Source organism: Astyanax mexicanus, chromosome 18 (assembly GCF_023375975.1).
Source record: "Astyanax mexicanus isolate ESR-SI-001 chromosome 18, AstMex3_surface, whole genome shotgun sequence".
NCBI lineage: Eukaryota > Metazoa > Chordata > Actinopteri > Characiformes > Acestrorhamphidae > Astyanax > Astyanax mexicanus.
This window is the reverse complement of record NC_064425.1, coordinates 10,510,229-10,535,391: the sequence shown is the minus strand read 5'-3', so window position 1 is coordinate 10,535,391 and position 25,163 is coordinate 10,510,229. Positions and strand designations below refer to the sequence as shown.

The 25,163-nt window shown below is 37.2% G+C and overlaps 1 protein-coding gene across 1 annotated transcript; it reads left to right on the top strand.

Moving 5' to 3' along the window:
- Positions 1-881: 881 nt before the first annotated feature.
- LOC103034674 (chloride channel protein 2) lies at positions 882-25,031 on the top strand. The gene is made up of 23 exons (XM_049466861.1): positions 882-1,049; positions 2,513-2,609; positions 5,941-6,072; positions 6,283-6,411; positions 6,509-6,642; positions 7,591-7,668; positions 7,946-8,024; positions 8,986-9,111; positions 10,156-10,240; positions 11,656-11,757; positions 11,885-11,969; positions 12,976-13,131; positions 14,353-14,422; positions 14,504-14,614; positions 16,058-16,271; positions 17,899-18,032; positions 18,131-18,261; positions 19,299-19,362; positions 21,764-21,831; positions 21,975-22,013; positions 23,330-23,434; positions 23,620-23,706; positions 24,194-25,031. The coding sequence occupies exons 1-23, from the start codon at positions 999-1,001 to the stop codon at positions 24,371-24,373; spliced, it is 2,457 nt and encodes an 818-aa protein (XP_049322818.1). The 5' UTR covers positions 882-998; the 3' UTR covers positions 24,374-25,031.
- The last annotated feature ends 132 nt before the right edge of the window (positions 25,032-25,163 follow it).

The window sequence follows — 25,163 nt, the reverse complement described above, 5'->3', positions numbered from 1 at the left end:
CCTCGAGCAGTTTGGACTGTGTGTCTCTCCACTCTTCCTCCAGACTCCCTTGATTATCAAATGAAATGTAAAATTTACTGATGATCAGTGATGGTTTGGAGATACATGTCATCTGCTGGTGTTGATCCACTGTGTTTTATTACGTATAAAGTCAGTGCAGTTTTGTTTTCCCACAAATTCTTACAGCACCTCATGCTTCCCTCTGGTGACAACTTTTATGGAGATGCGGATTTCATTTTCCAGCAGGACTTGGTGCACTGCCCACACTGCCAAAAGTACCAATTGGTCATATACAATATTTAAAATTTTCAGAGACACAGATATTTCGGTTTTCATTGGCTGTAAGCCATAATCATCAACAATAAAATAAAGAAACTTTTAAAATAGATCACTCTGTGTGTAACACATCTACTTCAAATTTTGAACTGAATTACTGAAATAAAGTAACTTTTCATTGATATTCTATTTTTTGAGATGCACTAGTATATTATTAAATGAAATAAATAATAAAGGACTAAAATGGTGTTTTTCTAAAGAAAATACTGTCTGGGTCAGTCTGCAAAAGTCTCAACCAGAAAAAAAATGATTACAACCAAACAAATCTGACTGAATACTTTTTAACCAGGTCTTGTATGTTTGCAAAACAAGTTGAACCTCCAGCATGCTGGAAGCAGAGTGGAAAATGTAGTGCTGGGTCCAGTGAAGACCTAAGGGCTGTTAGTGGAAGCTGAGAGTACAAATAAATGGAGTCTACATGTTGTGTACTGTTTTGTGTCTGGAGAAGCTAAAGATGGTCATAGTGGAAAAGTTGTAAGGGCGTGGGTGGAGTCTTAACCTACGGCATATGGAAGCTGGATTGGGGATATAAAATAAGGGAACATAGTAGGGCTAAAACCACAGCCTACATCTGTAGTAGGCTGCAGTCTCACTTATGCTCGGTTAGCCTATAGTAGCCTTCTCCACTCCTCACACCGGGTTGCATCTTCTGATTTCCCAAAATGACTGGAACTGCTTCAGAAACTAGCCCACTACAGGGGACACAGCCACTGGTGAGTTCACCCATCCCCATCACTTTCTGTTATTTAACTATTATTTAGAGAATCATTCGTTAAAACTATGATGCAAATGTATTTTTTGGTAATTATAAAATTGTATGTGATACCGCTGTACCTAGCTCTGGGGTATGTCCACTAGGTGGTCCTGGAGGTCCTCATTTCAGTACTGTGTGGGGCCTTCAATTATCAAAATCACCACCTACAAGATTAGCAGTGAATATCCTCACTTTCAGTTTCTTAAAAGATGAGTTGCTATGACTCAGAGTCTCATAGTAATATATGTAGTACCATTGAAGAGTTTGGACACTCTTCAATTCAATGTGTTTTCTTTCTTTTTATGATTTTTTACATTGTAGATTTAATATTTAAGACTATATTAAAGCTACACAGGAACACATGCAAAATTATTCTGTAAACAAAAAGTGTTAAACAAACTAGTATATGTTTTGTATTTTAGATTCTTGTAATTACCACATTTATCTTTGAGGACAGATCTGCTCACTCTTGGTATTTTAATCTTAGTATCTGCATGAGGGAGAATCACCTGGAACAGTTTTCTCAGGGTCTTGAAGTAGCTCCTGGGGGTGCTAAACAATAGTTGCTGCTTTTCTTTTCATTCGCGCTGTGAAGCTCCAGCTCATCCCAAATCACCTCATATCACCATCTCACTCAGTTCATCAGGTTTAGATCTGGGAATTGTGGAGGCCAAACACTTTTTTATTGTTGTGTTTGGTGTGGTGCAGTAGATAACACCACTACCTGCCAGTGAGCTAACGACCACATTGTGTGGAAGATTGTGGTTTAATTAGTAACCACAACCAGGCCTGATTACTGAATGAAAAGCAAAGTTATTGATCATCTGTCAGTTTAGAAAAGGTTACAAATTAATTTCTAAAAAATCTTTGGGACTCCAGAGATTAACAGTGAGAGCTATTATTTACTAATGGAGAAAACATGGAACACTGGTAAACCCTTCCAGGAGTAGCCTGCCGAACGAAACTATTCCAAAAGGGCATGGACAACTCATCCATGAGGTCACAAAAGAACCCAGAACAACATTTAAAGAACTGCAGCTCTCACTTGCCTCATTTAAGGTCAGTGTTAACGATTCAATAATAAGAAAGAATCTGGATAAAAATGGTGTCCATGGGAGAGTTCCAAAACAAAAAACAAACACTGCTGACCAAAAAGAACACAACAACCCGCCTCACATTTACCAAAAAAACATCTGGATGATTCCCAGGACTTTGGTTAAAATAGGTTTTTACTCAGGTCTAGATTGGTCTGGGTAGTTTTTTGTCCTTTAATAAATAAAATTAGCATTTGAAAAGTGCTTTTTATAATTATTTATATTTTATCTCTGCCTGACATTAAAGTTTCTTTGATAATCTGAAAAATGTCGGTATGACAAAAAAGCAAAAACAAAAGAACATTTTTAATCCCTTTCTATTTCACAGATGTATTCAGATGAACGAGAAGAGGACAGTGGCATCAGGCAACGCTTGACAGAACAGCGGCAGGCTTCCAACAAGAACCGATTGGCCAGGAGTAAACGTAAGTGACTACACAGGACTTCACTGCACTCAGCTACCATTACAATCTGTTTACAGACCAATTCATCTGCATTTTTAATGGAATCCCAGTCTACCTACCATCAACACCAACATTTATTCACTATTGTATATATCAAATGGCCTTCTTTGTATTGGTTTTTAAAGTAATTACACATATTTATGAACAAATATTTATTTTATACTACTAAACATGAATTTATTTCAGCCATACTATTCTACATTTACTATTATAGTAGCCGTACCATTCTATTCTTCATACTTTTAGATAGCTAACTATCTAACTAGCTACTTCAGCAGTGCAATTTTGTCATACATTTTACCTCAGTAGTGCTATTCTAATTATAAATTACCTCAGTAGTGCTATTCTAATTATAAATTACCTCAGTAGTGCTATTCTAATCATAAATACTTTACTTCAGCAGAGGTATTTGACTCACATGTGAAATGTACAGGTTGGTAGACAGACAGATGCTTAAGCTACATTAGCTCAGGTGCTTTTACTGTCCTAGCTCTGTACAGCTTGTACCTTTTTAGCTGGAAAACAGGCAGTTTGTAAAGAGGCAGTAAACTGAGTAAACTGGCACCAAGTTTCATAGATTACCAACAAGCATTACCTTTTTAATCCACAAGAAGGTGCCAATTCTTCCTAATAAGAGCAAGTTCTATGTGGATTTACTGTGGAAATTATTATTATTTTTTAAAACAATAGTAAATGCAAGTATACTAGAGATGATCCATACCAAAACAACCAAGCAATCCAGAGTCGTAAACCAGTAATCAAGCACTAACAAATAAAGCAAAGAGACAATATATAAAGAGGGGGGGAAATAATGCAATAAAGAAATGTAACTTGATATGCAATGTAGAAATGTTGGCAAAACAGGAGCACAACAAACATGTTTATAAATGCCAATGTAAACGAAAAACAGGTGTTACTGACCAGTACTCTGGAGATGATGAGCTGGAAAGCGGTCTGTGATTGGTGGAGTTGTGACCTGGTGGCCATGATGTCAGGCTGTGCGGGATTCTGGGAAATAGAGTGAAGGGAATTGGTAGAGTAAGGAAGAGAACCTGAAAGTGTGACAAACATTTTCCAAGGAAGTTTACAACATATGGGATTTTTAGTAAACAAAAAAAAAAAAAAAATATATATATATATATATATATATATATATATATATTTATTTATTCAACAAGTAGCACCTCTTGCTTAGATGACAGCTTTTTAAATCTTGGCTGGATTTTCTCAGTCAGCTTTATGAGGTAGAGTCACCTGGAATTCAGGCTTTCAGTTAACAGCTGTGCTGAACTTGTTAAGAGTTAATGCTTGAATTTCTTGCCTCTTAATATGTTTGAGAGCATCAGTTGTAAAGTTGTGAAGAGGTAGAGTTACAGGTATACAGTGAATAGCTCTGTTTGAGTAATGTTCTAATCCAGATTATGGCAATAATTACTCAACTAAGTAAAGAAAAAAATGAGTATCCTCAAGCACAGTCCCTAAAAACATTTATAATGTTATGATGAAACTGGCTCTCATCAGGATTGCCCCAGGGAAGGAGATATAAGAGTATGTATCAATTTACAATGTAGAAACAAATAAAGAGAATTTGAATTTGAAGATTTTGGGTCTTAAGAAGCTGCATTAGAAACAATATCAGCAAGTCTTAGAAACAGAGTATTTCCAGTTGGTGTTTACTGCTCAGGGCACCTCTGTTATGGGCGAGATTGTCCGGGCTGTTTTGGGTTCAGGACAGGTTTCTCAGAGATTTGCAGCTGGAATGTGAGCTTGGCCAGTTTCCACTGCTGCCTCATCAACACCAGTGTGTGTGACTCTGTCTGAGCCACCTGAGGTCAACACCTACTGTCCAACAGCCCATCATTTCTGCTGTTACGACCTTTTATTTCTGTACTGTTATAGAAAAAACTGTATACTACATGCCCTTTAGTCATTAAACCCATAAGAAATAACATTTTAACCACTAATAACCACTAGTTCTTTGTGTTCAAACATTGAAATGATCAAATTTCAAGGCAATAAAACTTATTTTTCCTTTTCCTCTGATAATGATAATGTTTATCTTACTAAGCATTGTGTAAGTGTAAGATTACTTTGTGTATTTTAGGAATAATGATCTAATTAATAAACTAATTTAAATGAAAATAACCATGCCAGTCAAGATACTCTGATACTTGTGTGTAATTTTTGTCACTCATTTTGAGAATTTAAAATTGAGTCTATTTTAAGAAATCTTACTAATATAATTAGTAATTTTGTTGCCTAATAAAACAAACTTTGTCTAGTTTTTGCCCATTGATTGTTTTGCAGTGTAGATCACTTAAGGAATCCCTTTTAGTAGCTTGAATGGACAATTCAGTTTAAAACAGCATTTAAACAAATTTTACAACTTAACCCATAGACTAAGTTAACTATTACAGAGGGACTAGATAACAGTTGCTACTGTTAATGTGGTTACATGGATATTGTAGCTATATGGACAATGTAGTTATATAAATAATGTGGTTCCATAAATAATATAGTTACTGTACATGCATAATGTAGCTATATTGATAATGTAGTTACTTAAATAATGTAGTTACTGTACATGGATAATGTAGTAATATGGATAATGTAGTTCCATAAATAATGTAGTTACTGTACATGGATAATGTAGTAATATGGATAATGTAGTTCCATAAATAATGTAGTTACTGTACATGGATAATGTAGTAATATGGATAATGTAGTTCCATAAATATGTGATTACTGTACATGGATAATGTAGCTATATGGTTACGTGGTTACATGGATAATGTATGTATATGGATAATGAGGTTACATGGATAATGTAGGTACTTAGATAATGTGGTTACATGGATAATTTTGTAACATGGATGAAGTTACATAGATAATGTGGTTACATGGATAATGTAAGAACATGGATAATGTAAGAACATGGATAATGTAGGTACATGGATAATGTGGTTATGTGGATAATGTGGTTACATGGATAATTTTGTAACATGGATGAAGTTACATAGATAATGTGGTTACATGGATAATGTAAGAACATGGATAGTGTAAGAACATGGATAATGTAGGTACATGGATAATGTGGTTATGTGGATAATGTAGTTACATGGATAGTGTAGTTACGTGCATAATGTCTTTACATAGATGAAGTTACGTAGACAATGTGGTTGCAGTAATATTGTAGGGACATGGATAATTTAGCTTTGTGGATAATGTAGTTTCTCTGTAGCAATGCTTTGTGGGTACTGTAGTATATAATAAGGCTGTCTTTTCTCCACAGTCTGTAGCCCACCATGGAGGAAGTTTTTCTTGTGGCACCTGTGTGATGACTGGATCATCCTCATCCTGCTGGGAATCATCCCAGCCGCCTTCAGCTGGGCCATGGACTATGGCATTGACTTTGGCCTGGACAGTAAGTCATGAGGGGGTTCATTTATTATTTGTTGTATACAATGGATTGTACAAATCACTATAACATTGTTAGTTATTTAATATCTATTATGAATAGTTCAATAACCTATAGAAATGAATCAGCGGCTGCTGTGAATCAGTCCATCACTACGCTTTAACTTTAGAGTTGTATAAAAGTGAGTAATTCATTTGTGTGTGTGTGTGTGTGTAGGTACGAGGTGGCTGTATGAAAAGGCTCACAGTAATGTGATTCTGCAGTATCTGGCCTGGATCTCCATTCCTATACTACTGATCAGCTTCGCAGCACTCTTCACCTACTTTGTAGGACCACAAGCTGCTGGTAAAACAAACACACACATGAATATATTACATATTTTACTGAATATATCATCTCCTAATGTTGTAATAACTGATCACTGATCTGCTGCCCTCTACAGGATCTGGAATTCCAGAGATAAAGACTATTGTAAAAGGGGTCAACGTTAAAGATCATCTCAGTCTCAACACTCTGCTGGCCAAACTCGTCGGCCTCACCTGTGCCTTGGGCACCGGCATGCCTCTGGGGAAAGAGGTACAGACACACACACGCTTTAAAATATTATTTAACAAAAAAATACATCGAATTCACAGAATAACAAGTAATCAAAGCTTGTATGTAGAGCAGCATATGGTTTCTAATGGTCATGCTCGAGTTTACAATGTAAAAAAAAATTGTAAAAACAAAATCATAAAAATAAAGAAAAAGCCTTTTGAATAAGAAGAGGTGTGTCTAGTAACAGTATAGCATAATCTATTGTTAGATATAGCATGTTATATCCACTGACAAGCAAAAAGTTACAAATTGTTACCTCTGAGAACAACTAAGAACACCCACACCTGTATACTGTATGCGTTATCTTGTGAGTGAGGTTGAGCACTAGCCAGTGTGCTCATGGCAAGGCCAGGTGAATTATTAAAATTGAAGTGAGGCCTGATATTGGATTGGATAGTGTGTACCAGGAATATGCCATAGAACACAAATATTACCACCCACAGTGGACAGTTCAGTGAGTGGTAATGATCATGACTGGCGGCTTTTTTTCTAGAATTGTCAGTGTAAAAATACCAGCAATTCAAGCAGAAATCAATACATCCGGTCTCTGTCTTGAGCATGGGCGTAACTAACCCTTTTTAGGGGTGCTCAAGTAGCCCCTGATACTTAAGTACCAGCACCCAAATGAGGGAAAACTGTCTCTGATTAGCAAAGCATGTTATACTCTTAGTAAGTCAGGTGTAGAGTAGTCCAGTGGTATAAAACGCTGCCACTATGACCAGGAGATTGCTGGTTCGAATCCCATTCATGCAGCTTGCCATCAGCTGCCGGAGCCCAGAGAGAGCACAATTGGATGGTGCTCCTTCCCCTCACTACTCCTAGGGTGATGTCGATCATCATAAGACAGGTCTACAGATGGGTGTGTACATCTACTTTGCCAATTAGGTCATTTTTTTGGATCTGTTGTCTATTTCTTCGCCCTCACAGAGCCCATTTGTGCACATCGCAGGCATTTGTGCCACACAGCTGTACAGATTTGCCTGTTTCGTTGGTAAGACTAAAAAGGTAAATAACCAATAAATTAATCATTACTTTTTTTACGTTGTTGTTACAAGCTGTTGTGGCCTAAAACATCCCAGGGAAACCTACCAGACCAGACTTTGTTTTACAATGAATGTATTTGGCTGTGCAGGGATGGTAGCAGAAGCAAATGACTGCTATTTATTTGAACATTTTGTCCCCATTTAAGAATACTACTGCTTTCAATTAAAAAGTAAAATTAGCTGAAACCTGGCCTTCTGGCTATTGCTATTGTTTGCTGCATTGTATTTCTATTTATTAGAGGGAATCTGTGAACATCGAGTTTGTGATATCCGGCTCTGCTGTTGGGCTCGCCGCCTGCTTCGGCTCGCCTGTTGGAGGTGAGGACATTTTGGAGTTTGTCAAATGATAAATTTAATTTTCAGTCTCATTAACCTTTTAATAACTTTAAATAGTTACAGTAAATGTTTGCTTTTTATGCATTTTCTGGACAAACGTATTGGGCCACCAACACATTAGATTTTAAACGCATTAATCCAAACGCATTCATTTTTTTTTATTTCTTTCAATATTTTATTTATTTTAGATAATAATAGATTTGTATTATTACTTTGTAACTTATTTAAATGGGGTTCTTCAATTATTATTATTGATTATAATTATTAATATTTTTATTGTACTATGTAAGTTAGTTTTAGCTTCATTTTTACTCTTGTTTATTAATCTTTTATTTTCTTTTTATCTTAATTTCTTATCAATTAAACCTCAAGTTTAATTTGTATCTATTTTTTTCTTTTATTCACTGTTATTTTAAAATTTTCTTTTAAATTAGAATAATTAAATGTAGTTATCATTTTCATTGGTATTCAATTCATTTTATGTTCTTGTAAATGCTGGGCAACATTGAAAATAAGGGGTTGCCCTCAATGTACTTCCGAGTCAAACTAAAAGGTTAATTAATTTATTGAATGCCAATCACAGCTGAGAGTGAAATATCTAAGAAGAAAGAAAATGTACCAGTTGACTTGTTGCAGTGTTGCCATCCTATTACAGTACCATACTGGAGTTCACTGAGTTGGTAGACATAAGGTGCATGACATAAGATGCTTTATATACTGTACCTGTGGTAATTAGACTGAATTAAACACCTGTTTAAGTAATGACTGAAGTGTTTCCCAATACATTTGTCCTTATAGTGCAGATGTTTGTGAAAGCAATGCTGCACAGTGGAATAGTGCACCAGTCTATTGACTTGACAATTACAAAGTTTTTTAAATTGCAGGTGTGAGGGTTTTATGTTCTTGTATAACTTATGTGTGTGTGTGTGTGTGTGTGTTACAGGTTTGCTGTATGGTATAGAGGTAGCCTCATCATTCTTTATGGTTAGAAACTACTGGAAAGGACTCTTCGCTGCTACAATCAGTGCCTTCATGTTCAGACTACTGCCAATGTGCGCTGGAAGATTCGGTAAGTTTGGTTATAAATATTATTATGATTATTATTATTATTATAATTATTAATAATAGTAGTAGTAGCAGTATTAATTAGAAGTGGGCAATATTAGATTGTATACAATATATCGTGACAGAAATATCATGATATTAAAAATTCATATCGTGATAATAGGGATGGTTTGTATTAAAAGTAGTCCATTATTTACTGTGAAGCTTTAAGTGTATTTATTATATAATTGTTTTAGTTTATAGTTTTTGTTTGCAGTTTATATGCATGAAATTCTGCAATATTTTTGGCTGCATTATATTATTTTATACTATATTATGTATTTTGCCACATTATGATTATATTGTTATACTATTATACTATATTCCTGAAATTAATGAATTATTTTCCTGTTTTCCTATATTGCCAAGAATATCGTTATCGCAAAAATACCCTGAAATATAGTGATATTATTTTAGAGACATATCGCCCACCCCTAGTATTAATTGTATTATGTGTTGCTTTGCTGATGTTGTTTCTGTTGTACAATGATGGATAATAACTGTAAATACAGTACATTGTCAACATTTACTTTGAGTGAACATATTAATATAAATATAAAGAAATATTATCCTTCACTTTACATAAGTTTAATATATTTTATACAGTTTCCTTTGATGTGGGTTTTAACTTCTTTTATTTAAGGTTTGAAGATGTCATTTTTTTATATTTTAGCCATATCAATTATTCTAAGAACAACTTAGAACACCCACATCTGTATATGTTGTGAGGCGTTATCTTGTGAGTGAGGTTAATTGTTCATGCGAACAGAAAAGCAACTCTGGCAGAAATCACTACATCCACATCCACAGGCCAGTCCAGCAATTTCAGCTTTCCTGTGCCTTGGCAAAAGTCATGGGACACAATACTAGTTTCTGCATGTCCGTGTAGTTATCAGGTTATTGACCATCAATATACATTTAATATATAATACAATATACACATTACCACTCAATTGTTGATAAATGTAATTTATCATTAATATAACAGGAGCTGTTCCTTCCTCTACAGAAACGGTCACTCCCCTCTTTAAGACGTGGTACCGCCAGGACTATCCCTACGAGCCCCTCGAGATTCTGTCCTTCTGTGTCCTAGGGTATGTACTGCGTGATTTAGGTGGTCATATTTCTATATGATATTCTATATCAGGGGTGTCCAAACTACGGCCCGCGGGCCATTTGCGGGCCGTTTCCTTTTTTGGAGCGTCCCGCGAGGTATTTTAGAAATAGAATGAAAGTTGGCCCGCTGTTAAGCAGGTTTTTATAATATGAGATTCAAAGTTTGAAAGCTAGGTTTCAGAAACGGGCCAAAGAGTGTAAAAGCGCAGAAAAACGGGGCAAAGAATCTAAAAGCGGAGAGGATGCACATTTCTAGCGCAGAAAAACGGGACAAAAGAGTCTAAAAGCGGGGAGAGTGCGCATTTCTAGCGCAGAAAAACGGGACAAAAGAGTCTAAAAGCGGAGAGGGTGCGCATTTCTAGCGCAAAAAAACGGGCAAAAGAGTCTAAAAGCGGGGAGAGTGCGCATTTATAGCGCAGAAAAACGAGACAAAAAGTTGCCGTAATTAAGGAGTTTTATATTAAGAGACATCATGAAATGAAACATCAATTTGAAAAATCTTAGTTTACACAACACTGTCAAAGATAAAGACAGTAAGTCACGTAAAATGGTGTGTAAATAAAATAATCAGGAAAACAGTATTATTTAAAGTGGTATATTTCATTATTTGTTTTATTACAGAGTCTGTGGCCCGTGACTTCAATTTTTTATTTCTCCTTCTGGCCCCCAACAAAAAAAGTTTGGACACCCCTGTTCTCTATGAATAAATAAAAAAAATGATGTTCTTGTTCATTTCCCTAACATGACCATAAAAAAACAGGTTCTGGAACACAAAAAGTTTGTTCCTATGTGTGTGTCTGTAAATATATCTATTCCAAAGGACGTGATGGTCTGGAAATGAGGCGTGTTCAGATACTTTTCTGACATATTTCTATCTTGGCAACGGAAAAGACAGGCGCTTTAGTGACTGAATACAACAGTCAACATTTATACATTTATTGCTATCTTGGCAGTGAATTGTCAATCAATACAACAAACAAAATGAACAAGTGTGAAAGAGCAGGTGAACTTCCTCTGCTGAAAAATCCAGGTAGCTGCATTATTAAAAAACAATCCACCAAAATTAAAACAGAGCGCAAGTGACACAATGATTGGTTCATTGCACACTACACCCAAAACACACTCATTATTAATTAAGAGAATTAGCACATGCCTTTTGCATGTTTTGAGCCATTCAAGGTGTACTTTTCCTGCCGTTACGACAGCAAGGACACAATGACATGCCCCAAATCATGCAGACAAGTGGATCAGATACAGCAGTGCTGCTAGCGTTTTTAAACACCTCAGTTTCTTGGCTGGAATGAGAATAGTTCACCAACCAGAAATATCCATCATATATCCTGTAAGTAATTCTCTCTCTCTCTTTCTCTTGATCTCTCTTTCTCTCTCTAAGGATACTGAGTGGTCTTTTTGGAGCGTTTTTCGTCTTCATGAATGGTGTGATGGTGCGCTTCATTCGGAGCCCCAGACCCATCAGCAAATTCCTTGTCAAGACGTGAGTACACTAACTGTGTGTGTGTGCGTGTGTGTGTTGACATTGTTTTGAAAAACTATGTGTAATCTAAATTATGACTATGCATTTTTGTATGTAAATATTGTGTGGTATGTATGTGTGTGTGTAGGCGTGTGCTGTATCCTGTTATAGTTACTTTGGTGATCGCAACTCTGACCTTCCCCCCTGGTTTTGGGCAGTTCATGGCAGGCGAGGTATCAAACGCCACATTTTTATTAATTTAATCAAGGTGCTTCTTTAAGCAATGAAGAATCACATTTTTTGTTTTATAAACTACCAGTTTTATAAATAGGCAGTTGGTGTAAAAAAAACTTTATACTGACCTCAAATCAAGTCATTAATTTTTTTTCTTCACAAAATGCTTCTTTATGAAACCAAAGTATGTTTCTTTAATGTCCTTATTCAAAGAACACTTTGCAGCACCTTTAATTTAAAAGAGTATACTTTTATTTTACATGTGCAAAAACTTTGGACACACATTTATCCAGATTATGAAGGAACAGATAAGGAATCATGTAGTAACTTAATTTAGGTGCTCTTATCTAGGGTGTTAACTTGCGTATTCTGTGGCTGGTAACTCTGATGATCCTGTGCAACAGAGAAAACTATTGCTCTTTCTCTCCTGGGGCGGTCCTAATGAGTGCCAATTCCATCATATTGTTTTTGATGGTCTTTGGGACTGCACTTAAGTATACTTTCGAAAGTAATTAAAAATGTTTCTTTTCAGATTGACTGACCTTAATTTCTTAAAGTATTTTTTCTTTCACTTAGTTGAGTAGTTTTTGCCATAAAATGGATTAGAACGTTATTCTAATAGGGATTTTACTGCATACCAAATCTACATCTTCACAACTTTACAACTGATGCTCTTAAACACATTAAGAGAGAAGAAATTCAAATAATTAACTCTTGATGAGTTCAGCGCAGCTGTTAACTGAAAGCCTGAATTCCAGGTGACTCTACCTCATAAAGCTGACTGAGAAAATCCAGCCAAGATGTGCAAAACTGTCTTGGAAGAATCTAAAATTTAAAACATATTCTGCTTTGTTTACATTTTTTAAATAATGAAGAACCACTGAATTTAAGTTGTGTCCAAACCTTTGACTAAGAAGGCATTTAAATTGAAGAGCACATACACATCCTTAAGGCTACATATCATAAGTCTTTTTCTGTTTGCCTTCCGCAACTTCCTGATCACAGCTGACACAGAGGGAAACCCTGGAAGCCCTTTTCGACAACTACACATGGTCCACGCACTTAAAGGAGGAGCATTTCGAACATTCTGACCACTCAGTGGCCTGGAAACACGCCAAGGTCAATGTGTTCGGCACCCTCGCCATTTCCTTCATCACGAAGGTCAGCATCCTTCTCAGCATCACTATAATCAGCCCTGTCCAAGACTGTAAAATATGATTAAATATGGGTTATGAGTTATTAACTAGCCAACTAAGACATTAGTTTGTTAGTGAGATGTTTTATGAATGAATGAATGAATGAATGAATGAATAAATGCATAAAGATATTAATAAAGTTACAATGATATAGTACCTTTCTAGACAAGGACATTTTACAGTTTACACTCAGAACTCATCCTGAACACAGAAGAGAGCAGCCAATCATGCACAGCATACTCTCAACCGGAAACATCTTGTACCCAAGAACCCAACGCTGGGAGGCGAACCACTAAAAACCACTAAGCAATCGTTCAGCTTCTTTTAACATTACACAATAAATTCCACAGAGTTAAAACCACAGTGTAAACTTTTTTGATGCCCTGTGAGTTTTCTTAACAACCCTTAGGACCCTATCTTACACCCTGCTGAAGGCTATTTCACGCCTTGCACCTGCATTGTTTAAATAGCAACAGTGCTTGTGAATATATCTACATCCAATGGGCATAGTGGTCTGGAAATGTGGTGTGTTCATGTACATTTCTGCCGTATTGCTATCTTGGCAACGGAAAAAACAGGTGCACCACTGACTGAATACAACCTAGACAGACAGCAACATAAACATCAACAGTCTGCACCGTTAAAATCAACAGGTAGCTGCGCCGTTAAAATAGCAATCCTCCAATGTCAGAGCTCACCTGGTTCTTAAAAGGAATGGCATGTTACGCCAAAAACACACTGTGATGGGGAAAGTTAGCATATCACCAGAATAATATAAATTTTATATGTACTTACCTTTTAATCCTGCTGCATTGAGGGGTAGAGTGGTAAAAGGGAAGCACAGGGAACCAGGGCAGCTTCTCCTTGTTGGATGGATCCACATTCAGGCAGGAAGAGGGTCCTGCCATTTTTGTTAACCTGGAAAAGAAAAGAAAGGAAAGATTAATATAGTGCTATTTGTGTAAATTGAAACTTAACACTGTAGCAAATGGGACCATATGTCATCTAAGACTGATTTAAATCAGTTAGAAATTGTTATTTTAACAGTTTTACTGTGTAATTCATCACTATGTATCTACATATCATGAACGCAGTCATCATCCATCAGTAAGCATGTAGTCCAAATTGGATTAGGATGCCCATTGGATGCCTAAACACACAGTTAATTTTTCTCTCCTTCCTGCAGTTTTTCATGTCAGCTGTGGCCATCTCCATGCCTGTACCATGCGGAGCCTTTGTGCCAGCTTTCGTCATTGGTACGTTTGTATACTATGTGTGTTTTTAAATTATTGTAATTTTTTTCTAGAATAAGTATTAATAAGCATTGATTTTAACAGGTGCTGGGCTCGGCAGACTGGTAGGAGAAGTGGCAGCTGTGGTGTTACCTCCAGGGATTCATAACAACGGCACCCTCTACACTCCAGTGCCAGGAAGCTATGCAGTAGCAGGTAACACAATACTTTTTAGTACTTATGGCTGTGTATGGTCATATCACTGGGCCCACTCTTCTTTACAGAAATGTTTTAATTCAGACACATTGTTAGGTTTTCGAGTATGAACCTCCTGTTTAAGATCATGCCACAGCATCTCAATCAACCTTTGACTAAGCCACTCCAAAACCTTAATGTAGTTTTTTTTAAAGCCATTCAGAGGTGGGCTTGTTGTGTGCTTTGGATCATTGTCCTGCTGCAGAACCCAAGTACACCTTGGTTTGAGGTCATGAACAAATGGCAGGTTATTCTCCTTCAGGATTTTCTGGTAGAAAAAAAAGGAGAATTCATGCTTCCATCTATTACAGCAAGCTGTCCAAGTCCTGAAGCAGCAAAGCAGCCCCAGACCATCCCCACACTACCACCACCATGTTTAACATTCAGTATGATGCTCTTTCTCTGAAATGATGTGTTAGTTTTACACCAGATGTAACAGGACAAGATGTTCATCTTGATGTTTGTTGGTAAATGCGAGATGGGCCAATGTGTTGTTTTTGGTCAGCAGTGTTTTTTATCTTGAAACTCTCCCATGGACACCATTTTCACCCAGTCTCTTTCTTATTATTGAATCATTAACACTGACCTTAACTGAGGCAAGTGAGACCTGCAATTCTTTAAATGTTGTTCTGGGTTCTTTTGTGACCTCCTGGATGAGTTGTCCATGCCCTTTTGGAAAATTCTGGCTGGCCGATCACTCCAGGGAAGGTTCACCAGTGTTCCATGATTTTTCTATTTGTGAATAATAGCTCTCACTGTGGTTCTCTGGGGATCCAAAGTCTTAGAAATGACTTTGTTAAGAATACTAGAAGTATTTTTGTCCCAAATATATGATTCTACACCCAGGACCAATTCTGGGCTGGTCTGGAGAATGAGGGAACTTTTTTGTGCTGTGGATCAATTGTACAATTCCATTCTTCTCTTTTCTGAGTGAATAACTGAGAAAGCTTTGGCTGTTTGCTGTTGTTTTTCTATTTTACTCTGATAAAAACACTTGAAGAGCAACAAGAGCTTCTCTGATTGGGTGCTGTTCTTATATCAGGTGATTTTCTAAAGGCAGGTCAGCACAAGATAAGATTTTGACTCCACAGAGCTGAGCTACAACCCCCTTACTCCAATCTAGACTGTGTTGGCTTGTCATGCTATACCTGAAAATTAACTGGTATACCAGATAAACCAGAGAGTTGTTATATTGTATAATAAAAACACTGTATGCAGGAATTCAACATTGATTAAGACTTCATAGAAATCATGAAAAAAATAAATAGAAGACACGAGAGAAAATCATGGACCACCAATAGACCTAGGGATAGATTTATGGGGTAAAAAAAAACATGTACCCATTAAAAAACAAGTACCAGCATTGTTGAAAGTAACATAGTATCTTCGGTTGTGTTTCTTCAGGTGCAGCTGCGTTGTCCGGGGCAGCCACTCACACCATATCCACAGCGATGATAGTGTACGAGTTGACGGGTCAGATCAACTTCATTTTCCCCATCCTCTTCGCAGTTATAGTGGCTAACCTTGTGGCCCAGTGCCTACAGCCATCTCTGTACGACTCCCTCATCCGCATCCGGAAGCTGCCTTACCCGACAGAAACCACCTGGGACAGTCATGAGTGAGTGAACATCTCCATTCTTCTCTCTTTAGTGATATTTGGTTTACTGAACTTATCTCCACAACAGCAACTTTACAGGAGAGAGAAAAAACCTTGTACATTTTTTTTATGGAAGTCAATGTAAAAAGAGTTTTTTTCAGGTCATTTTGAGGGGTTTCTATTGGTCCGTTCATCAAGAAATTTTGGCACAGTGTAAGGGACAGTTTGTCCAAATTATGTAGTCAACTAAAAATCGACAAAAATGGAGATAAGTGTTTTTCATTGGACAGCAATGCATGAGTGTGCAATACAATTCTATATGTAGAGTATATGTCCCCATCATGGTGTTGGGTTGGCTGCTGAATAAGAGTCTGTTTGCCCTAATCAACATAAAGTGTAATCAACATATAACCTAAAAAAAAACAAAAATTGTAATGTTTTATTGTTATATAAAGCTATTATGTCTAATATTTTGGTCTTTCAAAAGTAGTAAAGTAGTAAAACATAAAAAAAAAAAACAAATTTGAACATGTCCTTTTTTTCCTTTTTTTTTTTTGGAAAAAGAAGGATTATCCTGATTGAACTTTTACCTGTTAGAGGTAAGGAACACCATTGCACTAAATATTGATAGAATAATTAGCAATGTAGTTAGTATTACAATATTCACATTTTTTGAATAAATATTATTTTGGATCATTATTATTTTGGATATTAATTGGATAATTAAACATGCACCGGATCAAATTGACCAGGGAACACCATTGCTGTTCCTGACAAATGAACATAACAGGAGGGTTAATCTTGCCCAGGACAAATAGGTAATTTACTATAGGGAGTACAGTATATAACATTTATTAATCTCATATAGACACATTTAGTTTTATAGTTTTGGGATATAAGTATAAGGGTAAAAGTTAACAGAAGATTCAGAAATGAATGCATACTGATGAAGCATGCCCAAAACTGGACTTAAGGTAAAAGACTCAACTACTTACCTTGTTGGAAGTGTCTACAAGAATGAGCATGATGCTGAGTGGGTCCTCTTCTATGGGGATCTCACGTTTTCAACCTATTAAAAAAAAGAGAGTAAGAAAGATTAATTAAAAAGCTAAATAAAACACACTTACCGGTCAAACAGTGTCTCATGTCCATATATTTATATTAATGTGCCTAAATATTTAGCCTGTCTTTGGAAAACTACAGATTGCTAAGCTAAGCTAAGTATGCTCAGTGTTTTTGCAACTGTTAGCTGATTTAATTAGACTGGCAGTTAGTGTTCTCCTCCAAGCGTGTTGAGCCCTATTTTTGCTGTGTTAGCAGCAGTTTGAAGCACATGCCAGCCTTCGCCCTCTCAGGCTGGTGGCTTTATGTGATGGGAGAGTCCTAGTTCTTATAAAAAAAAATACAACAAAATTATTTTTTGCTTCTGAAACAAATGGAAACTCATTAGAAAAATAAATAAAGTTTGTAAATGAATGGTTTCCAAATTGAACCTCCAGGTTTTTGTTTTTCTCTATAATAAAGTAAATAAAGTAATGAAATTGAATGAATTTTTGACTGTTACCGAAAATCAGTGATTTATTTACCTGCCCCAGATCTGTGTATATGTAATTCTAAGTATTAATAGTCTCTGTCTCTCTCTCATTAGTGCCCCTTCAGAGCAGGTGGAGGATTTCATGGTGAGAGATGTGAAGTACATCAGCCTAAACTCCACATACAAAGACCTCCAAAACGTCCTAAACAGGGAAAAGTATACAACGTTCCCTCTGGTGAAGTCTGCAGGTAACTGGATTGAAACATTTTTACAAAACACAGGCAGAATCAATGCTGTGCTCCATTTATCTTGACTCTTACAACTTTGATCTCTGTGTCTTCCCTAGAGACGATGATCCTGTTGGGTTCTATTGAGCGTGCTCAGCTGCAGGCTTTACTGTCTCAGCAGCTCAGTCATTCACGCCGACTGAAGTACCTCCAGGGCGGAGTTCATCAGAGCGAAGACAAAGGGTTTGAGGTAAACCAAGAGGTTTGGACTGGGATATGTATCGTAATTTCTGGGTTAGTGAGCGCAAGTGAATGTAAGCCACACCCACGAATTAAAAAACATTGTCAATATACAGGCCGCACCTATATTTATTCTCATAATATTACAACTTTAATCTCGTAATATTACGACTTTATTCTCAAAGTCAAAAAAAATGTGTTAAAGTGCACTGGCTTACTCTCAGTGTCACTTTAGTCTCCACGCAAATTCTTCGCATGTGGCCAACTTTGGTAAATTATTTCTCGCCGCTTTTCATCCCACTCAGCTCGGACCGCCACTTTAAATGCACGATTCACACCGATGTCGAGCAGCTCCAAATACTTTGTTGTCCTGATGAGCCATGGATTAATCTACCTGCTTATCTCTTCTGAAAACAGTTTATTTAGGAGAGCATAAGGCTGGGTGATATGGAAAAAAATCTTATCACAGTATAGTTTTTCGATACATATCGCAATAAAAATCAAATCACTTTCTGTTACACTTAAAGGTTTCTTTTTACTCATAAGTGACAGAATAAGTGAGGGGAGGGGTTGTTTTGGGCTGAGCATGCAGTTCAGCGTGCTGCCTGATCGCGTGCTGTGCCTGTTCACAACGCTACTTAAACAGGAAAAAAAAAAAAAAAAAGTTTATCGAATCCTATCGTCCGGTTTATTATAGTTATCGCAATATACATTTTCCTCGATAACTATTGAAATTGTTTTATTGCCCAGCCCTAGAAGAGCATTGCTGGAAGAATGATTGCATTCAGTGACAAGAGTTTTACTAAGGTCAAAACTTCCCCAACTACACACCACAGGGGGTTTAATAGCCCTGTAGCCAATGCCTAGAATTAGACATGGTGCCAACAGGTCAATGCTCATATGCTACGGAAAGCCCTTGAAAGGCTCTGTGTGCATTTGCACATTTGTGTCATTTGTGTCAGATAAATGCATTCATTAGAAGGTCCTGTAAGTGCAGTTTCCCCTAACATTTGTAAAACTTGTAACATAAAAATCTGTGTTTTCCAGGTCTCCAAAGATTTAAGTACCACACACTCCTTCTCCAAACCTCTCCAAAGACCAGCAGAGGGAGGTACAGAGACACTTGCATCCTTTAAGTACAACGAAACACGCTCGCACACACACACAAACACAAACACACACATTATTTGTAATCAGCAATTTTTTTAAGTTGTACTCTCATATCTATGATATTCTGTATATTAATGAAAAGATCAGTGCTAATATTATTATTATTGTATTAGTGCTATGGCCTCTTTACTATATAATAATAACATACCATTTTTAGATTTAGATTTTCAGTCTTTCACATTCTACTGTTGTTGATCTAATCTGAAGCTACATGAAGTTTGGAGGTGTGTAGTGATCGAATAATGGAGTAAGCGAATTACATTTGCCAATATACAGTAGCTTAGATTATTTATACATGGATAGAGCTCAATTTAAGAGCCTAAATGTATTCAATTTATTTATCTGTCTCAGAATTTTATGAAATGGCTTTTATTTTGAAGTGAGAGCTGCTGGAGGAAGACAGGGAGGTAGCTAATCCTAAAATAAATAAAACATTTAGGATGTAACGCAAGGCCCATCGCTAATCCACACAAACCACAGAAAGCCACAGAAGATCACATGATTTGAAATACAGACAGATACAATACAAGGCAGACAGTCATTCAGTAAACAAACAAATGCTTGGTCTCAGCTAAGTTAGCTCAGCAAATGTTATCCTAGTCCTGTACAGCTTGTATTTTTCAAGTGGAAAACAGAAGATTTGTAGTAAACTGAGTAATATGCGTGATTATAAATGCTAAAATCATATAAAAACAATGCAATTTATTCAATATGATGTAAAATAAATGGATCATTGCTCTGTATAGATTTAAACATCAGGATCTTTCAGCAAAAAACTAAGATGCTGAATATTTAGTGCATCCTAGTTACAGGCACAGTGTATTTTGGTCTTTGGATACACCAGCCTACCATACACCTACTACACATCACTTACATGGAACACACAGATCGCTGAATTGCACACGCACAAAACAATCGCTCAATTTTGGGCCTGATTGTCCTGGTGGATCTTCAGATGACTGAATTCAAGATCCACAGAGTCCACTGCAAGGTGGTCAAGGCTACACAGCGGTGGCAGGTGCTTGGGTCTCCTTTCTGGTAAGCCTTTCTTCCCATCATTGCTTCTTGTTTGCTTCCATGCTTTCAAATATTCCCATTTATTGCACCTGTCTTGCATCTATCCTGTGCAATGTCCATCCAGTTTAGTATACTGTAAGACAGGGGTGTCCACATATACTTCTGAAGATCTTTTCTTCTACAGACCATGTACAGGGGTTGGACAGTGAAACTGAAACACCTGGTTTTAGACCACAATAATTTAATGTCCTGACAGACAGTTCTGTTGGAAACAGGAGAGTTGAGGTGCACATTGAATTCTGCCGTGATTTGGGCAGCCGTGGTTTTATGTTTTTTGGATACAATCCGGGTTTCAGACAGCTTCCTCTTGCATCCACAGTTAATCCTGGTGGATGTGGTATGCTTTTAAACTCAATGTTGTGTGCATTGCAATATTTTGAGAAAAACTGTGCTCTTACTCTGCTAATTGAACCTTCCCAGTCTGCTCTTACATGATAACGAATACAGACATGATACATTATAATAATTATGCATTACCGCTGAATTAATTCTGCATTTAGTTCCCTTAATCCTATTTTTGCATGGGCAATGTTATGCCCCTATCCTAGCATTGTACTCCTGTTGGGAGCATCAACTAAAAGGGCTGTATTTTGAAATGCTGGGAGTAAATAGAGTTGGGCAAAAGTTTGTTCTCATTATTATGTTTTCCTACATGCCAAGTTCCAAATTCACTGTTATAACTTAATCATTGTCATAATTAACAAAAGAATTTAAAGGTCATAAAATGTAACTTTGCTAATGCTTGCTATACCAAGTAATGAACAGTTGAATAACTAATAATTTTAGCATTAGAGTAAATAACAGAATAACTAAACTAGAGTTCAGTAGCTTAAATGGAGAATTGACAATTTTATACTTAGCTTGAATACTTGACAGTGTTTTTTGTGATTGCTATGGATGCATACTATGGGTGCATCCATACTAAGTTTGGTAGATGATGGTTACTAGATTGCAAATCCTGGATTGTGTTAAGGACCCTTCTTCTTATAGCTTTATAAAAGAAATAGAGAAATAGATTTACGCAAAGCCAAATGTGTCGTTTGTTCAACTAAATCACTTTGAAATGTCACAGCTGTGTATTTCTGTACCCTCTAGATTTCTAGTTCACCTGAGCTGTGCTACTGGATGGTATTGGACTGGTGGTGATTGGCAGTAATGCAGAGCTTGTGTAGCTTCCTAAGCTGTAATGTGGGTCTTGCATTAGTGTTAGCCAGGGCAATACCTATAGCAAACCCCTAACTGGTGTCTCTAATTTCACTGTGAAGGTTTCCAAGATTCAGACATTACCTTAAGGAATCTCCTCTGCTCCCATGCCATTGTGGAGGGACTTGACGTAAGAGACTTTTCCTACTAGAAAATAAGACTTGCCTCCTTTTTTGTAATATTGCTCTTAAGTCGTTAACATATTCTAAAGTAACATTTTCTAAATTCTTTGCTATACAAGATCAGAAATACTGACGGTGCCTTTCCTTGTAGGATTATCCAGATGTTGAAGACACCATGACCAAAAGAGAGGTGACAACCTTACTTACCTTTATGTGTATAACTGATGCCATTTCTTGTCCACACGATTCTGCAAGATTTCATTCCAATCAAATAAACAGGAATGGAAGATTTCAGGAAGAACAAGGTGGTGATTTGTTTTAGTCTCAGTTAGAGGGGCATCGCAAAACAGAAAAAAAAATAGATGATTTAGGCCAGTCACAGTGAAGGGAAGGCCTAGTCACAATCAAATTCTAAACAAAAAAAAAAGGTTAAAAACAATGACAGTCACGGGAAAGTCTCAAAATAAACAAAATTGTGGTTCAGAACTGTCGATTTTTAATTTTATTACCTGGCTAGACATCTTTAAAAAAATAACTTGATGATTTGGGCCATTTATAGTCAGAGGGAGGTCTCCGAACAAACAAGAGAGTGATTCGGGCCAATCAAATTAAGGGCAGGTCACAGGAAAAATTAGGTGATGCTTGGTTTTAGTCACACTGAGGGGAAAGTCTCAACAAATAAAGTTGTGCCTTGGGCGAATCCCAATCAGTGTCAGGTCTTAAAACAAACAACTTAGTGATTTGGGCCAGTTACAGTCAGGCAAGGTCCCTGTACAAATTAGGTGGTAATTTGTTTAGGAGGACATCTCAGAACAAACAAGAGAGTGATTTGGACCAATCACAGTCAAGACAGGTCCCAAGAAAAAGTAAGCGGTGCTTGGTTCTAGTCACACTGAGGGAGAAGTCTCAGGACTAATAAGGCTGTGCCTTGGGCTAATCCCAGTCAGTAGGCAGGTCTTAAAACCAACAAGGTGGTGATATGGGCCAATCACAGTCAGAGACAATTATGATTAGTGATTATGATAATATGATTAGATTTAATTCCATCTGGGGGACGTCTCAAACCAAATAGGGTGATAATTTGAGCCAATCACGGTGAGGTCAAGGTCTCAGAACAAATGAAGTGGGCATGTCTTAAAAAAACAACTTGGTGATTTGGGCCAATCCTAGTCAGCACAAGTCCCAGTACAAATTATGTGGTTGTTGGTTCTAGCCTGAGTCAGGGGGACATCTTGGAACAAACAAGGCGGTGAGTTGGGCCAATCACAGAAGGGAGTAGGTATCAAGACAAATAAGATGTTTATTTAAGCCAATCAGAGTTGGTGGAGGTCTCAGAATATGGTGGTGACTGGGTCTAGTTGCATTAAGGTGTAGGTCCAAAGACAATCAAGAAAAATGTGACTAGAACCAAGCATCACCTATTCCTGACGGCTTGGTTCTAGTTGCATTGAGGGGGAGGCCTCAGAACTGAGCTGTTTTTATTTTTTTACCTGTGTTGTGATGCAGATTCTCGAGTGGGAGGAGCAGCAGCTTGAGGAGAAGGTCAACCTAAACAGCTGCATGGTGGATCCTGCTTCCATCCAGCTAGTGGAACGTACATCTCTGCAAAAGGTGTGTGGAAAAGACATTGTGATTTGAATTTTTTTTTTTATTGAATATAAAAAATACTTAGAAAGAAAGCCAGAAGGTAACATAGACATGGAGGCACCCAGAAACCTTGTGTTTTCCAAGTGTTCCACCAGTCAATACGCTTGGAATATAAATTTAATGCTCTTTGCCTCTGATTTTATCTTCAGGTCCACAGTATATTTTCGCTTATGGGTCTGGAACTTGCATATGTCACCGATGCTGGGAAACTCATAGGGGTCGTGTCGCGCAGAGAGGTGAGTCATTTTTCATGCAATATGCAATTTAGCTTTAATTAGCATTCACTGCTGCATCGTTTCCACAAGCTTCTACAACGTCACATTATTTATTTCTGTCGAGAGTTGCATTATCCCCCCCCCCCCCCCCCCCAAGATCTTGTATTGATAATGGGAGATTTAAAGCACTGTGCAAAGACTTCTCCAGTACATCCCAAAGATTCTTAATAGGGTTTAGGTCTGGAATTTGGTGGTCAATCCAATGAAATGGGTGATGTACCAGAACCGAATCGCTGCACTTTCTTCCGAGCGCACTGTGATGCTACTTAGTGAAAAAAGGCGGTGACTGACTTTACATGTGTCGGAGAATGCGTGTGCTAGTATTCACCCTCCTGGTGGGTTGGGGCATCACTAGTGATAAGGGTCCTAATAAGTGGGTTGGGTAATTGGCTGTGTAAATTGGGAAAATAAGAAGATTGTGATTTATAAACTTTTTTTTCTGTTTTAGCTACAAAAAGCCTTTGAGGACTCTGTGAAGAAACAGGGGGTCAATACTCACCCACCCATGGAGTCCTTCTTGGAGAGCAGGACCAGGCGTAGGGCCACGAACACCCCTGAGGCCTCGGAGCTCCAAAAGCTCCTGGGCAGCCAGAGCAGCCTCAACCAGTCCCCAGAGCCAGAGGAGTAGTAATGAGGGAAGGGAAATTCATTTTATCCTTGCTGTGAATATGAAAGAGCAGATGGGTACACCAGCAAAGGGCTACATGTTCTGATTTTTTTTTTTTGAGTGATTTTATATAGTTTTGTTTAGAATCTTTTTCTAAAACCATACGTTTTAGAATTCCCAGAGTTGCTTATGTTACATTCACACAGCAGGTAAAGTGTTAAAAGTTCCATTGGTCCATGTCTGAACAGTTCGTTCTCCTATGTGCAGAAGATCAATGCTTCACGTGAAGTTTCGGTTTCATCTCAGTCCTTCATAGAAGCTAGCATGAAGTTCCAGTGATTAACAGTTGGGTTTATTACAGAGAATACATTAGAGCTCTCTGAAAAACAGTATATTATGTGTCCAATACATTTAAATTAGTTTTAACTTTAATTGTAAATATGGAAGTAGCCAAAATATTAAATTCACAGTCACACATATGATATGAATTTTGACCATTTTTACCTGCTGTGTCAACATAGCTACAGACAAGACATACATACTTTTCCAATAACTTTCAGTTTTAAATCCCTGATTATGGTGCATGCTATTTAAATCAGTGTTGTTTTTTGTAACTTCTTTACGCTATGTGTTTCATGATGAATGGACCAACTGAGCAATAAAATTTATTAACATGTTAGAGCTGGCCCCAATCATTTAAATCCAAAAAAATTATTTTGTTAATACTGTTTTTTTTTTTTTTAAAGCAGCAGTCCTTAAGATTGGTGATGGGTCTGGTAAAATACTGGGTCGGGTAAAGTGGTAAGTCGGA